The 18362-nt window shown below is 33.6% G+C and overlaps 1 protein-coding gene across 2 annotated transcripts in view; it reads left to right on the plus strand.

The window, feature by feature from the left end:
- Positions 1–10220, plus strand: part of LOC118188109 (cell adhesion molecule Dscam1-like) — a 637201-nt gene extending 626981 nt beyond the window's left edge. For both annotated transcript variants that reach the window (XM_085823338.1, XM_085823339.1), the window contains 2 exons: positions 5467–5562; positions 10011–10220. In XM_085823338.1, coding sequence (XP_085679464.1) covers positions 5467–5540 — 74 coding nt within the window. In that variant the 3' untranslated portion in view covers positions 5541–5562; positions 10011–10220. The remainder of the gene's footprint in view (positions 1–5466; positions 5563–10010) is intronic.
- Positions 10221–18362: the final 8142 nt, after the last annotated feature.

Raw genomic sequence — 18362 nt, forward strand, 5'->3', positions numbered from 1 at the left:
AAGCTGTAAGAAAAATAACAAACATAAAATAAAAAAAAAGCTACGCCCTCTCGTGGCTAGCAACATAAAACTGTAGCAGACACATTGTGCAGTTGTAACACTCTGATAATGAAATCCAAAAATACTCAATGTTGACATTGAGTGAGTGACTATGGGCTTGTTTTATCTCCAAGAAACAGTGATATCCTCCTACAGAAGTTTCAGTTGTTGAGGTGAGCAGATATTGAGTTATTGTTTGATTCTAACAATTATGGCTGCTCGGAATGTAAGGGATGGATTAATTATCAATGGGTATACTCCCTTTCACATGCCTTATCAAACTAAAAGTTTACAAATTACTGCACATAGAACCTCTCAAAAGTGCAGGAATATATGATTTTCGGTTACGGAAAACCGCGCTCGTCCACATCAAGTAAACATGGCTGACGAATCCGACTCTCTAAATTTGAAAGAAGTAGTATTGGTTCCTAACGAGTCACATCCGATCTCCATTTAAGGGCCAAATGGAACCAACCTTGACGGAGCGACTAGTATAGTAAAAGACGGTCCCTTCTCACCATTAAAAAAAAAAAAAAAAAAAAAAAAAAAAAAAAAAAAAAAAATTCTTTCATCCTTCTCGAGAGTGAAAGGTATCCCCCGATATTCGGAGGAAACCACACACCCATTTCTTACCTCAGTTTTCGTTCGATCTCTCAAATAAAAATGTCCTGAAATAATTACACATTAAAAATTATATAAATACTTTTATTAATTAAAATTATAGCGCAATGTATTTCTGCAGCTTATAATATCGGCTTCGTTAAAAAAAGGGGGGAGGAAAGAGATTACGGTAGGCCTTGCCTACTTTGCCATAATCAAATAAATTAAGCTGTACATAAGACAGAAAATCTATGACTCAAACTTTCCTGCGATTAATTTCATAATTAACAGTTTAATTACGAAATCAACCGCAGGAATTTGAGAATAATCTAAAACTTTAAGCAAATAACCAGAACTCGTAAAAAGAAAAGTATAACAAGAGTTACCCACTTACATGCCTTCGCCATGTTGGACGAAGGCATCAACAACATACAGGGCAAAACAGCTTTTCTTCCGAGGCTATAGAATGAAACTCCGCTACTCGAAGCTAAGGCTAGCAAATGTCCTAACCAGGAGAAGCCATAGGCGGTTTTTTGATTCGAAAAGCAGTGAGAATTGTTATCATTCTTTTGAAACATTAAATTCTCACTCAAAAAAATTAATATGAAAGGCAGAGATAAAACAGTAGTCTTCTAGTATCTTTAACTGAGCCTTTCAGAGAATTGGCGGGATTATGTTGGAGAAGCTGTTAAACGTCTAGAAATCCTAGTGTGCTGAAAACTATGTTAGTAGAAGAAGGAACTTCCTTCGAAAATCTTTATCTAACCAAATTATGGATATCGTGAAATTGCGTTGGGATAGGCGAATACAAGATAAGAGAAATCGCATTCCTTCTTCCTGTAAATTATCTACCTTTACTTCCGAAGTATCACACTTTATAAAATTTCGTTTTTCCTTACCCAGCTTTATTTTCTTTGTAATGTAGTTTGCTGTTGCTACGTTTTTATATTCAGATCCTAAATTTGTATTTATGTGTTAAGATGTTATTGTTGTTATTGTTGCTATCTTGTGCATGTGTTTCATTGAAGAATGGTTGCCGGAGACTCGAAGAGGTTAGACGTTTTCTTCCACAAAAGTTATGAGGGAGGGCCCGCTGGGAGAGATTTGATGGCCGCTCAGTCTCTTTCCCCTACTACCAAACCACACGAGAGGACTATTGGCTGGCCATATATTTAGAGTGCCCCCATAGCGCAAACCACTATGTATTTAGAAACATCCATGCCTTCTCCGGGACTCGAAAGCGGGTTCTCGGTACTGCAGTAGGCTCCCCTAACCATTAACCATTTTGTGTTCTCCTGCCCACACACAGTACTTAACAGCGGGAAGCAACCAGGGGCTAAATTCTGGCCAAATTGGTTCCAGAATCTAAAAAGTAACAGAGTCGCCTAGCTGAAAACAATAATTGACTACTGTACTAGCAATTACTCTTCTGACGCTGGAAGATAGAAGCCATAAAAGTGCAAACTTGGGTCGTATCTAACACACATTAGGTTCTAACAACGCCATTTCTAAGCACAGTTCTCTTAGAATTAGACATCGCACCTTCAGTATGGCATTAATTCTTATTGAACTGGCACATTTATTAACCCTTTGAGGGGCGGTATATAAAATAATTTAAAACTATGGTAAAATTTTGCATGAACTATAACTTATGGACCCTAAGGACACAAAATTGAGACTTAAAAAAAATCTAGAGCGAAACCCTGAATTTTTGGAGCCGGTATATATATTATACCGGCGCCCCTCTAGGACATTTTTTTCCAGGTAGTTGCCAACTGTTAATCTTTGTTTTTTAAATTAATTTTGAGTACTTTTGATGTGCGTCTGTAGTGATGAGTGCTTGAATATAGTTATGTAAGTCTAAAGACAAAATTTTTTAAAATTTCGGCAGAAATTTAAAATTTAAAAAATAAAATTTATGTTTTTATGCACTTTGATGATGCAACCCAGCTGAACATACTTATGTAAATATGGCTAAAAAGCTTTTTAACTTGATTTAAATTCAATATTATTTTATAAAAAATGTAGCAAATATAACACTGCATGTGTAAATCGTATCATGCTGTAACTGTACTAGTATAATATTACAAGCAGATGTAAATCAGCCGAAAATTAAAAAAAATTGAAAAATGAAGCACTACGACCGACTCAGCTGAGAAAGTATGTTGCATTTTTGAAGTTGTATTTTATGCTTTAGATAATATGTGAAAAAAACCATGCTTCATACTATGATACGAAGAATCCCCCCCTCCACGCACACACACTTTAGATCACGGAGGACCGTATGGGTCTCTTTTTTTTATTTTTTGTAAATATAGGTTGTAATATATCTTTTTGTTCAGGAAGAAATGCCGTTAAACAATTTTTATTATTTGATACACCTCAAAGCTCTTATTCTGACTTTCAACCCCTTTGGCTTTATAGGGGATCCTTTTCAACTTTTGGATAAATTTTAGTTTGCATCTAAAACGGAGCTTGGAAATATTTTTCCTCCTTTCACCAACTGTGAAAATTTATTTCCGAAACAACCTATTTGTATCAACCAGAGCGCAAATTTCTCTTGTGTTCTCTAGTCTTTCCTCTGAAATTAACAAAGAATTAAAAAGAATTTTCCTAAATAATAAAAGCATGCTTTCAAACCAGCAGTTTTTGTGATTACACTATAAGGTGGACCTTAAGTACATTTCCATTTTAAGTGAGCTTTCCCTTTGTGTGATCTTATCACACTTCACAAAGGGAAGAAGACGTGACTCCCGAATGACAAATTGGTTCTCAATCACCTCTTTTCATTTTCTTACATTCTAGGATTTTGGAAAACAGGAAGCAACAGGTGTCTTTTGGGGGCTAGCATGCCACGTTTAACCCCCACAAATGTGTAAAGTTTTGACCCCAGACGGCAATTTTGAAATCGATGAGTCTATCCCTTGGGAAAGGGATAAATGCTGAAATAAAAATTTTAGCTAAACACAGACGAATGAAACTTGAGCTGAGTACACAAAGAATAAATGAAATTAATATACTTGTATTCAATCCTAGCGCAGAGTCAGTAAACTCCCCATTCCTCCATGAACGTAATATTGAATCCTAAACGACTTATAAGTTAATCATGAAAAAATTATTACATCATAAACTGTTATAATAATAAAGAAATTCTGTCACGTCACAGAGTAGAAAAGGAAAAGACTGGTGCTGCCATCTATTGGTGTGGTACCCTCAGTGTGGGCGCCGGTATATATTATATACCGGTTTTAAAATCGTATAAATAATCTTCTGTTAATTATCACTTCTGACTGAAATGAAGTAAATATATAAAATTCAGCATGTGTACGTCATATATTTGCAGATTTTTAATTTTTCCTTTCCCTCCAAAGAATTTATCAATCTTTCAACATGATACCTTGGAACGAGGTATATTAATTTCATAACTGTAAAATATTGAGCATTTATAGGGTGATGTTGCCATTTAGAATCGAAAGAAAATACTAGACACTTACTATTATAGCTTTTAATAATAATAAGCATTTTTTCGGAGGTTAAAAAATTGACAAACATCGGGTATATATTATATACTGGTGCTTTTCAAAGGGAGTGCAAACTTGGGTCGTATCTAACACACATTAGGTTCTAACAACGCCATTTCTAAGCACAGTTCTCTTAGAATTAGGCATCGCACCTTCAGTATGGTATTAATTCTTCTTGAACTGGCACATTTATTAACCTGAAGACAGATTATTTGGTCTGCAAAGCATAGCAGTATGCACGTTAGAACTATATATGCTAGTTCAACATGTCAACAACAGAGTATGTAATATGTATGTTCAATGTGTAATTTTGTATTTATGCAGTGCCAGGTTTTCATACACAAATTTTGTACTGTATCTGAATGCTGTACTGTATCTGTACATGTTTATATCTTTTATTTATGGTACCTAATTTATACTAAGGATCACGCGTATCTCAATGGCATGCTTCATGTAAACGTTAACTATCATGATAACGTATATGTATAGATGTATATATGAATATGCGTCAGAGTATGTATAGTTTTGTTTGTTTCGGAATATATATGTGTATAAGTGTGTATATATTTGTATCTGAGTTGGTTTTCATATGTATATACATATATTTTGATTGCACTCTTTTCAAGTGCCTTGTATGCACACGTATATTTCTTTTTTGCGTTTTATAAATGCCGTCTGCTCTGCCGCGGCGGCCCAGAGCTGCGGCCTGGCAGATAGTGGCTAACTCCCGTCGGGTTGGTAACCAATTCTGCATGGATATATCTATACCTGGGTCGGAAGCCAACTCAGCGGTTTACCTCCCCTAACCATTATACCCTCTGGACGGCAAGATACTATTTATGAAATAAATGCATTCTAATTTAATCAATAGCTTTAGAGGAATCAATACTTTTATAAATGCAAAAATAATTTAGGACACCCATGTAATAACATATAATAGTACTGTAATAAAGAAAAGGGGAAAGTCTTAGATGTTTGAATAAAACTGTACGCGTACATATGTACAGTGTATTTGCCAGTGTGTGAGTATATTCCAGCTTTGCCGACACATCTATGTTTACAATAGTTGAGATGTATTAAATAATATTTAATCTATTTCTCACATATCTTCCATATAATTTAATTTATGCAAAATTTTTGGAGTCATTTCTAACTGACCTTTTAGATCAGATGACCAAAAAGTTTTAAAATGACATTTTATGTGCGTCTTTATATCAGTTGTAAAACCTGAAATTTTTTATCTTTTGTATTCCTTTTTAGTAATACGATCTATTTTGATTATTTTCTTAAATTTTATTTCCCATAGGGAAATCTCTCCAAGACTGTAAATATGAAGCAAACAAGAGGTGGGCTGAACATGCCGTGTCTATTTTAACTTAATGTACAGATTTGTCAGGTTAAGGTAAGAAAAATATATTTGTCATTATTAATCATATTTAGTGCATTATTTTTATTGCATTTTTAATGCTTAATATTTTATTACACATTTCTGCTCTTCACATTGCTGAAATTGATTTTAATTTTTGTGTGTGCTATCAAAATTGTATGTGCGATATTAAAACTTTCTGTCTTCTGCTTTTGTTTCTATAAATGTACCTGATAACATAATTAAAATAATTCTCTAAAATTTTTGAGGTATGCGCAAACGATAAGTGGTATAAAATAATTAAAGGTTAGATTTCAAAATGTGAACTATTTTAGGCAAGAAGACGTTTTTTTACTGGCTAATTAATTGGAAGTAGTTTAGCGCAGAATAAATTTTAAATAGAAGAAAAAATGGTGTGGACTTGAGAACATTATCCCGCTATGATTTTAAAATGGGATTAATCAAGAAGAATGTGTTGAATGTTTACAATTAACATTTGGAAATGAGCTCGTGCTACTGTGTTCAGGGGACTTACAGAATTTTACAGAGTTCACATCTCTCTTCACGATGAAGAACACACAGGAAAGCCGTTCTCACCAGTAATCTTGGATAAAGTGTCTGTCATATAGAAAATATTAATCGATGATAACCACTCCCCTCACCAAATGGTACAGAAGGCACTTCACATTGGATTCGCCGCCATGCGTAAAATTATTGAAGAAGAAATGCATTTGAAAAAACCTAGTTTGCCGTTGGGTTCCCCATAATTTAAATGAGCACCAAAAAGAGGAGTGTGTCAAAATCAATAACGAAATCCTTAAATTACTTAAAGATGGTGGCCACTGCATTATTTCTAAAATCGTAACTGGTGATGAAAAGTACATACTATTTTTTGACATTCCAACACGTTAAGAAAGTAAAGTACGGGTCTTTGATGATGATTCCACTCCCACAGTGTTGAAAAGACAAAGTGCCATGCAAAGTAATGCATGCCGTTTTCTTCAGAATTACAAGACTGGTCAGAATTACAAGACTGGAATTACAAGTCATCGAGTTGGAAGAACAGAAGACACTCACAGGTAACTAGTACACCATTAAGTGTCTTCCAGAAATTCTTCAAGAAGTGAATGTTAGAGGACTCATACTCGACCATGAAAATGCATCTTCTCATAAAGCACGATTGACAGCTGAGTTTCTTAAACACAAACTCATCAGAGTGATACAGCATCGACCTTATTTCTTGAACACAAACACATCAAAGGGATAGAACATACACGCTATTTACCCGATCTAGCAATGTGTGACTTTTGGCTACTTTTCAATCTAAAGAAGAACTTACACGGACGTCGTTTTCATTCCTAAGACAAGGTTGATGAGGAAAATGAATAAATGAATTTTTGGTACTTTTCCATTTCCCCGGCGCAAATCTCGCCAAGCAAACTTTATTGGCGACAACATACAGCACACACATAAAAAGTGTTAACAAATGTTAGTTCTAAGATTTTTTTTTCTTTCTTTCTTTTCTTTTTTTTTTTTTTTTTTTTTTTTTTTTTTTTGAAGGCATAAACTTTTTAATATCGTTTAAAATTTTGTAAAAAGCCAATAAATAAAGATAATAAATTTTAAAAAGACATTAATTTAAGAATTTACTATGCTTTCATGGTTCAACATTCTGATTCGCCGGTTCATATCAAATGATCCCAAGTGATCTCATCTCACGTAAACTGCGCTACAAAATTTGATTATATCAGTAATTATCCACATTAATTTCAAGTTAAATCTTGATTTGGAATAAGTTTAAATGCAAGAATTATTTCAATTAGTACGAATAGCTTACTCAGAAATTATGTCAAACCGCATGCTTTATTTCGGTAGTGCATTCTCATTAGAACTGAGGAATTTAACCCTTGACATTTCTTTTCCTGTATTTTCGCCTTCGGGTGAGCGGTGTGATTACATCCTAATTGACTTAATTACCGCGAATGGCCTTAGGACGTAAAATTGAACTATCTGGTAAAAATTATATCTAATTATATGCCAGTATTGCAAGAAACAATCAATCTGATAAGAAATGATTGCGACGTTTTCTGAAAATGAGGCATAAAAGATTACCAGCGAGGATATTCCGTTTGGAATCAGTTGTACCATTATTATCGACTTTATCGCTTGCGCCGGCAAAACGGAAAAGTACCGAATTTGTTATCGATTCCAAGAACTGAATGAACAAGAAATGAACTTGAGACATTTAATCTTTGGAAATTTTGCCTACAGAAGTGCATTCATGCTCGAGAAGACTACTTTGACCACTCCTAAATTTCGCAGGTAAAATTTTAAAAATTTATGTGTATCTCAAAAATTTCCTACTGACCCTTGTATAAACAGGTTGATATAAATAAGATGAAAATACACTTAAAATGTATAGAGAAATTTCCGTTTTATTAGTTTTATTTTTACTTCTATATGAAAGTTTCTATAGATGAAACTAAATTAATTTATAATTCATAAGAGAAAATTATAAAGACAATAATTCACAGCTCACCTAAGAGACCTCTTAAATACGTACATATATAACAACATTCCAGTCTCGAAACAGAAAATTTGCTACTCTCTTTCTTTCACATGTCAGCAAAAGAATAAGTTTCATATATTGATCTGAGGCGTCTTTCAATGAGAAGTACTTGATTGTAACTTTTCCAAAATCCGAAAGTATATCAAAGTGAACATATTTCCCATTTTTTTCTCCCAAACTGATATTTTTTACTCTTGTTACGCATTAGAAGGTAATATTAGGCTTAATATCTTCAAAAATTTCTATTGATTTGAAGCATAATATAGGTTTTATAGGTTTTTATCAAACTAGGTAATATTTCTTGCCATTGAGTTATATGTGGGATCAGATAATTTTTTTTTTAAATTTTTTATTTATTTATTTATTTATTTATTTATTTTTTAATTTTATTTTTAGTGGAACATAGTTGATCACTGCAATCAAGCTTTCGGAAAATTTTCGCTTCGAGACTGGAAAACTTTTTAATATTTTTACATATAAAAATTTAATAAATTCAACAAAAAATTTCTGAAATCTTCCAGATTTAACATAATGCCCAAACCGTCTTTTTTTTAACCTTTTGCGTGTTACCTTTATTTATTAAGTGTTCTTTGCATTTAAAGCATAAAATTCAATTCAACAGCAACATCACGAAATAATTTAAAAACAGCATATCTTTAGAATTTCCGATACACAGTCTTGTGTGCTGGAATTTTTTTTTTTTTTTTTTTCTGTACAGTGTTGCCATTGCTCGCTTTGAAATCGTTGACTTTCAATAAAGATTCATTAAAGCTTTACAAAAGATGAAATAGATAATGAAATTAACTCCAAATTCCACATTTGTGCTTCCAGATGACCATAATCGGTGGAAAATTGCGTTATTTAAAATTGGATGGCTCTAGGCACCGTTGTTTTATCACAATGCTGGAAACATATATACATATATGCAGAATCTTCATTATTTACTTTATTTAAATATAACACAGGGAGATAATATTTAATGGCAACAATTTGAAAAGTAAACCGACATTTAAAGTTTTCAACGCAAAATGCGGAAACGAAATTAATAGCCCTTCTGGGCTAATAAATTATTAATATCAATTTTTCAGCTGTGATAAAAATCGCCTTTATTAATATATTATTTTATAAATTAAATAATGAAGAATCTGCATAAATGTATATATGTTTCCCTCATTGTGATAAAACAACGGTACCTAGAGCGCCATCAAATTTTAAATAACATAATTTTTCACCGATTATGGACATCTGGATGCCCTAATGCGGAATTTGAAATTTGTTTTATGAAAGAAAACTTGACTCATTTTAAAAAACAGTTTCCCATTAATCACAATTTGTCCATTGTTATGTTTTAATTAATGCAAAAGAAGTCGAAACTGAGCAGTGTTTCTCGATCCCAATAAAATATAGTGACACATTAAAGATTGAAAAAGCATATATTAACAAGGGAATGATTAAAAACAGGAACTGACTTCATGGAAATAATTACATTACTTTTATTAGAAAATTTCAAAGAAATACATTATATAATATTCATCATGAAATTATTGACACCTACTTATTACAAGTTAAAAAATATATTGTAGATTCTTAAAACAATCTTAAATACGATGCTTAGGACATTTAAAAGCAGATTACTTATATAATGTGAAGGTAACAAAAAAGGAAAATTTACATTTATAGAATTGAATATCATTTGCAAAGGATCGTCACATGTTCTGCATGCTTAAACATAAGCTATTCTAAAAATAGTGCCGCCATCTATTCTTTGAAATATCAACTAAATCTTCCAAGAGGGTACACTTAAGCGTGAAGAACAAATCAATGAATTATATTGTATACGATTTTTTCATGAATCTTTATAATTATTTTTGAATTATGATGTAAATACTGAAAAAAAATATCATCTTTTTTCTAGAAATAATGTTGAAGATATTCAGAATTCTGGAATTTATCGTCCTTACTGTGTGTGAAATACTTCTAAAGAATTCGATATCGTGCATAAAGAAAAGAACAGCGAAAAATGTAAATTTATCTTTGTATCAATATTTATTGCAATATATGTTGCCAGCTTATCAAAGGCACATATCTGTTTGTAAATAAAGGCTTGGATATGTTTCCTGTTTCATCGCAGATTATTTACTTTTTTAATGAATTCACCGAACATGTTCAGCTAAAGACAAATTTCCCAAAGGCTTTTTGTGTAATGGCAAACAGAAAAAAAGTATATTTTAACTATATAACCGCGCTAATTTGTCTATATATAAAACCGCGAAGGCAGTCATTTTGACCGTTTAACAGTTCATTTTATAAAATTTTACAAAGATTATCTCATATGATCTACTAAAAACAAATATACAAGATGCAGTGCTATTATTGCATTGTAAATTACTTCCATGATGCGAAAACTGTAAAATAATATTTATCAGCTTGTGGGAAAGTATGCTCACGTACACTTCGCAAAGGAAATATATGGGGCAGTTCTATATCTCCCGTTCTACTGAGCCGATTGACGAAATCCAAATAGCGTTCTTCATATCTCGAAAGCGCGACTTTGGATACATATTAGATTTAAATATAGCTTTATCTTAATATAAGTATTTTGACGCAAGTATATCGGACTTTTTCTGAAATAACATGCCAATCTTTTTTCCATATTTCTATTCTACGGCTCAAATTATACCTATATATTAAATTTTGTAAAATTTGGTGCGAAATTTACGGATAAATTCAAAAATTTATCTCGGCGTATTTTTATCAGTTTGCGCCAAGAATAATTCACTTGGCGAACTTCTTAATTTACGGTAACCTATTTTCCTTTCCCTTTTTACATTGTGCATCAGGCGGAAATGTCACCCCATTCCTACTTCCAAATAAGATGATAAGAAAACTTTTATAGGTTATAATTCAAAATTGTTTTTTGAAAAATGGATAAAAATAATTTAAAAATACAAATTTAAAAAATAAATTATAAGAAATGGGTGTACTTTATTTGGAATGAACCTAAATTTTGAACTGTGAAAGAGGGAATCAAGTAAGTGTAATAAAAAAAGAGAGATATTAATAAATACACATTGAATTAAAATTGAGGACCTAAAATTTTGAGAGCTAATTTTTTAAAAACTAGTGTCGCGATATTTACAAAACTTCGCAGTTTACCATAATTTGAACCGTAGAATCGAAATATGAAAAAAAATTGGCATGTCATTTCAGAAAATATCCGATTTTGTGGCAAAATACCTATATTAGAACAATGCTATATATAAATCTAATATATATCCTAAGTTGCGTTTTCGATACGTGAAAAACGCAACTTGAATTTCGTCAATCTGCCCAGTAGAACAAGAGATAACTGCCCCCTCCTTTTTTTTTTTTTTTTTTTTTCCTGCGCAGTGTACTTGTATGTATATAAGGAAGAGATATAAATGACAGTTTAATGCATGTTTGAAAATACTATTAATTATTTTAAATCTTTTTTTAAAACTTTTCAAAACAGATGTAAATACATACACGAAACACACAATGTTAAGATAATACTATTATATCACTTAAGTTAATTTCCTGTTTTATATAAACATCTTTTAAAAAAAGAGCTTAGTTTAATTCTGAGTATAACAAATTTGCTATATCATTTCACAGCATACATTTGTATTCGTTTGTTATAGACATTTTAGCTCCTTTAAAAGATTATTCTCTCTAAATACAAGATTTTAATAAATGGCTGTAATATTTCGGTTCAATAAAATTTTAATTGATTAAAATAAACACAATAAAATATCGGTTTACTTCCAGGTTCCAAAAATGTGCTTCAGAAGTTTTAAAATACGGATAAATTATATGTAATAAGGAATTACAATTCAGTAAGAATCTGAAGTTTTGAGTAAGAATTTTCTTGTCACCAATATGAAGACCGTGCTCTTAAAGAGATGTTACAGTATTATTTTCCTTTTCATATTCTGAAGAAAATTTTATTTAGAATTAAAAAAAAAGTCATAATTAGAATTATTATCTAAAATTTCTCTTTTTATCTCTTGATTCACTTTCTGATAATTTTTGCGACATTTTCAAAGCTTCTTTTATGATGAATCCACTAATCACATGGCGTGATATCTATGGATAACCTTCTTTTGACAACAATCAGAATAAATTTCCAGACTTCGTATTTCGTAAAACCAAAGTATTTTTTAATCTGCGGTTGCTTTCAAGGACGTTTACTCGCAAAGAAATGTCATCTTAAGAATATTTATGTAAATTAAAAACTAAAGAGTTTCTTTTTGAGGCAAAATAACTCAAAAATTAACTTACAATTATTTATACAATTATCCATAGTATATACTATGGATATTATACTTTATTTATATTTCATAAATGTATGTATATATATATATATACTTGTACTTTCTCTCCTTGTTTTATAATATTCCTCAATTTTGACCTGGAAGAAATGAATAATAATGAAAAAAATCTGAAAGGTTTCAGATTTAACGGTTGCTCAAAAAGGTTTGTTAAAGTATTTTGTACTCTCGCTGAGCTTGCAATCCACCAGTTTGCTGCATCATTCATGCTCTCTTCCGTTTTTTTTCTTTTTAAATTTATTATTAAGTATTATTTTTGGCACTTAACGCCAATTAAATAGCAAAATCGCAAAGTTTTGAAAAGAGCATATGTTTAGAATTCCCGAAGCAGTGTTAAGTGTGGCATATTATTTTTCTACTTTGTCAGTCTTTTTCAGTTTCTTATATCAATTTTCAGTTTTCTTAGTAAGATGGCTTAAAACTTATTTGGTGTCTTTTTATTATCAGCGTTATGTGCGTAAACTTTATTTATTAAATTTCGCGTTCTTTTCAGTTACACCACATAAAATTCAAATCAGCAGCAAAATAACAAAATATTTACAAACAGCATATCTTTGGAATTTCCGATAGACAGTCTTACGCGCTGGAGATAAAAATGTTTCAGTCCTTACAGTATTGCCACTGCTTGCATTCAAATCGTTAAGTCTGTGACTCAAAAATTTATCAGAATTTTACAAAATATGAAATAAAAAATTTAAAAATAAATGCACGACTCGGGCTTATAAATCAGCCAACTACTTGTAGCAATGAAACATAAAATAATAATAAATGAAAATTTCAGTTTAAAACTTAGTAGACATAGGTTACACAAATGATTAACGCGAAGTTGGCTTAAACTTCTTACCGGCGTAACAATTTAAATATCGGCAACGGCAACTATAGTGCAAGCCGGATACTATAATCTTAACTGAAGTTCCTAAGATAATAACATGGCCTCAAGAGGTAGAATGCACTCTGAATTAAACTCTCCAAAACATCTTTAAAATACTATCTCTTTTTACCTCATTTACATTCTGGTAGAGAATCGGAAAAGAGAAGCGACAGTAAAGATACAAAACATAAAATAACTAGTGAAGAATAATAGCAATAATGCTACAGTATTCCTTTTGCTTTTCCAAAATGCTTTCCTATTTGTGCATATATTTTACATTGGCACCACAAATCAGAAGTTTCTAGCTAATGATGTGTTGTTTCTGTCTAAGGATATGTTGAAAAACTGGGGAGAAAATTCTGCGATAGGGAGGAAAACAGGCGATTAAATACATGTGTAATTTATATATACTACCCGACATTGAAAATGCAACACCAAGAATGAGTGGCCTAAAAATTATGCAAATTTCAGGGTAGATGCACGTCACCGAGTTATGGGAATGACGTGAAATGTGCAGCTCTCCAGGGCACTTTGAAAATGATATAAGGTAAGGAATCTGCAAAATGTTTAATTTCAGTGCCGTTATTTCTGCTAAGGAAACCATTGTAAAAATGTGTTCTTGTCTCAGAGGGCGCCTGTAAAAGCAAAGAATGCCAGGCCTTCGTTAACAGAGGCACTTCAGTAGACAGATGTTTTTACGAGGGGCATGGTGATCGGACTGAGAAAGGCAGGTTGCTCCATACGGCAAATGTCAGCTGACATATACCTAGAGACATCCACAGTGCACCGGCTGTGCCGACGAGGGTTGCAATAAGGAAATGGGGCAGGTTCGAGGAGTACCGTTGCAGCCGGAGTGATGTCAGCCCACGTGCATCGACGCACCCGCCGACAAGCGGTGGCGCATCACAAGCCCCCTCTGCCTCCATTCTGAAGCATGTTCAAGACACTGGATGTTCTCATATTGACCAGAATCATTTGTCGTCGCTTGATGGCTAATGACCTGCACTCGTGGGGTCCGTTAAAACTCTACCATTTACCCCACAACGCCAACGGCGCCAGCGTCTTTAATGGTGCCGGGATCGAGCGATGTGGACGATGGAATGGCACAGAATCGTGTTTTAATGTAAGTTACTCTTTTGTTTCTCCTGTGATAGTCGCCGCGTATGGGTCTGGCGTCGATGTGAATACTGGTCCAGCAACAATTGTGTAGCGCCCCACCGCGCGACAGCGCGGCATCATGGTTTGGGACGCAATTGCGTACGATTCCAGGTCACCTCTAGTTCGTAATAAGGGCACTATAACGGTCCAACGATACTTGGATGATGTGTTGCGGCCGGTGACACTCTCCTGCCGTCAGGGAGTGCCCAGTGCCTTTTATCAGCAAGATAATGCCCGACGACACACTGCTCGTAGCAGCCAACCTACTCTGGTACTATTTGGTAATCCAGCTGAAATGAACAGAAAAATGTTTTAAATGAACATTAATGAACTTGCTTTTCATGAACATTTAACTGAAAGATTTTATTCTTCACAAAACTGTGTGCACACTACACATCTGGCAAGTTAATGACTATCGATGTCGTCTCGTCATCGGATATTGCTTGGAATGAGAGGTAAGCCTCTTCCAAGCTTCGAACCTTTCTTACCTTGTTAAAAAAATCAAGTTTTATTTCAGACTTAGGGAACTTGAAAAATCAGCCATGTCCTCGTGGGTATTCGAAATCTGAACCTCCCGACTGCTAGCCGGACATGCTTCCAATTGTATACGAAGATACACGGTAGGGATGAGGAAAATATCTTATATTTTCTCCCACATGAAGGGCGACTGTGGAGGTGGGGACACAATCGCCAAGCCCAGTTTATAATCAGCATGTTTTTTTAAAGTTAGAAAATGGGAGGTATCAGACTTTCTCATCCAGAATTCGAGCTCCGGACGTCTCGATTTAGATTCAGACGTGTTTTTACGAAGGCCCTCGGTAGGGAAATAGAAAATTCTTTATAATCTAATGTTTTTCTTTGTTTTGCAAAGATCTCAGAAACATGCCGCACCATTAACAGTAGAATCTCTCTTAACTGGTAGCAACAGGACTTCACCAATGCCGAATAAGAGAATTTCTGGATAACTAAATATTTATTTCTGGAATTTATCTATTCATAATTTGTGATCCCATCTATAGAAATTTCAACATGCAAATTCTGTTAGTCATAATTTTAGATCTATGGACGATTATTAAATAAGAATATCGAAAATCATACAGATTACTTAAAATTATATCATGTACACAGGATTATGTACTTCTAAAAATAAATTTAAACTACAATTTAAAACTGCCATTTATGTTATAGCAGGAAAGTTACGAATTTCTTAAAGAAATGACATATAACTTTGAATGTCTCTCTGCTTACGAGATTGCGTCCGGACTTAAGAAAAATCACTGTCTATACCAGGTAGGTTCATAACTTTATGTATCGACATACATCAAAACTACCCTATAGATCTTACGAAAATCTGCAATCCTTCACCAGCTTCACCAGATCTTATTCTCGAGAGAGTTACATAAATGTTTACATTCGTTTAAGTCTGCATCTTATATTCATTATCACCAATTATTTCGAGCATGTAACGGAATCAAAGATATCAGATAGGAGTGCCGGATTTTCGTCACTCGACTTGTCTTACACGAATATTATCATAGGCCATAATTCATACCAAAAACGACGCGACGTAATACTATTTACATCTCTCCAGGCAAAATTCAAAGTAAATGTGGCATCTTTCGATGTAAATTGTTTCTGAAAGTTTGGCACTATTTTAGAAATTCACACACTATTTATGGTTACTACTTTAAAGTCCGCACATCAACGAATGGAAAGGGATCGGGAGTTCATCTTTATACTCTGAGAAACTCATTGCGTGAAAAAGGTACGCTACTCTGAGCAGCGGAAACCTAACACAAATGTTTTCCATGTTAATCTCTTCATATTATTAGCCCGTTATATATATTTTTAGTTTAGAGGCTTAAATTATGTTGGACCTTCAAAAGTGCCATTATTTTGATACTGCTTGTTAATTGGTTGCCATTTATTCAACAATAAACCGATTAGCTCAGAGAAAAAATGTACATCTCAAGCACAAGATATGTTGCAAATATCCGAAGCCTCTCTATATAAGGAGAAGATATATCCCAATACTAATCCTTGATTGCATATTGAATTGATAACACACCTGCGTTTCGGTAAGTATCAGAGATGTCTCTTGGTAGCGAAAAGGCTCTGAAAGTAATGCTGACAAATCGAACTTCTCCTTCCTGTTCTCGTGAAACTAAAGAGAGCTATACCTATGAACCCTTCTCTCTGTCACCGACTATTCCATTACTGCTTGAATATAACCAAACTATTGTTAGTGATGGGATAATGCTATGTTTTATATTGTCATACCATCTTTGACCACTATCTCATAGAGGGATACAAAAGGCTAGGGAATGCATCACTCTACACATTGATTAATGTCATGAGATTAACATTTGAGAATAAAATGTTCTTTTGTGTCATACATGAGCATATAAACACCTAGCATATAATCACTTCCTAACAGTAAGAGGCCTAGGAAGTGAGGAACCAGAGAAAGACACCGATGCCTCCTGAACATACCAGTAGAAGAGAGAGAGTCATAGCATTCAAAACAAGAACATGAAGAAATGAAAACATCAAGAAATTACAAAAATTAAATTTTATATGTACAACAAGTAATGCGAAATGTTCAACTACGTTGCGATGAAGTATCAGTTAATATTACTGTGAAGTACGTTTTATTATTGATAAGGCCAGTCCATCTATTTAGGACCATCATGCATTTGACAGCTCAAAGACTTCAGAATACCACCTTAAAAAATCAGCTTCCACAAACCTGTCTACGTGGGCCACTAACATTAGTAGATTCTGCACAAAAGAAAATTGCCTCAATGATTGCATATTATGTTACTGCCTACTTAGGCATGTCAAGCCATATGCAGTCTGAATCAAACATGTTCACGGCCCACCAGCGGCCGAGTGGTAAAGTCGCTGAACACTGGTAGTTTGGTCCGAGGTTCGAATCCCGCAAACGGGCTGGCTGCATGGGCGTTTTCGTGGTTTTCCCCATGTGTAACGTGTATACGAGACAGTTTCCCTTAGAAAGTCCTCCACGAAGGCATCCCTACCCTTAGGCAGATAGCCCTCGAGGCTTTGCCATAATTTCTTACACACACACAAACACGTTCACAACGCAAGTTTCCTGCTGCAATAGGAGTACAGTGGCTCAATCCTCCTATACTCAATACTGTACGTAATTCAGTATTAATATCTATATTTCCAATTTGATTATTTGTTTATAAACTGTCCATATGTTTAAATGATATGTCCTCCTGCATTAGTTTATGCCCAGCTGCAATTTAACTTTGTACATGCAACGCCATTACAGTTTTGCCTTTCACTGATTGCTCAAAGTGAGTCATGTGCTCAAGTCTTTCGGAAAACAAAGTGTACTGTCATCTTTTAATAAGTTCCATGTAACACTTGGTCAGTTCATCAGTACCCATCTCTCTGTCGTCACGTCGGCGCCACGTTGCGTAGCCCTTTTTAATGCCTGGTGTGCAAGTTCATTGATTAAATTAAGCATTACTTAAAACAACAAAGAAGCATTCAGACTGTCTTAATAATGCTCCAGGATACGAGACTGAAACCCTCATATCATTGCATCTAAATGTTAGAGGTTTTATTCTTCTCACCGAACACCATTTACTTATTCCAACTAATGGATCAAGAAATTATAAAACCATTTAAAGCCTATAATATCAAGCATGTTTACAATTCTGCAAATAAAGCACTAGACGAAGGAAAGTAGAGCACACTAATGACATTTCGGAAATAATTCAACATAAGACACTACACAGAAAAAATTAAACTTGAATGGGAACGATTGAATTGATCAACAATCAACATGTGCTGGCATCAACGCTCACTAGAAGTTGTCAACAGTTTTAAAGAACTTCCACAGGTTGAAAAT

Source organism: Stegodyphus dumicola, chromosome 9, assembly GCF_044657685.1.
Source record: "Stegodyphus dumicola isolate Sdum_Otavi_A_Nest chromosome 9, ASM4465768v1".
Classification (NCBI taxonomy): Eukaryota; Metazoa; Arthropoda; class Arachnida; order Araneae; family Eresidae; genus Stegodyphus; species Stegodyphus dumicola.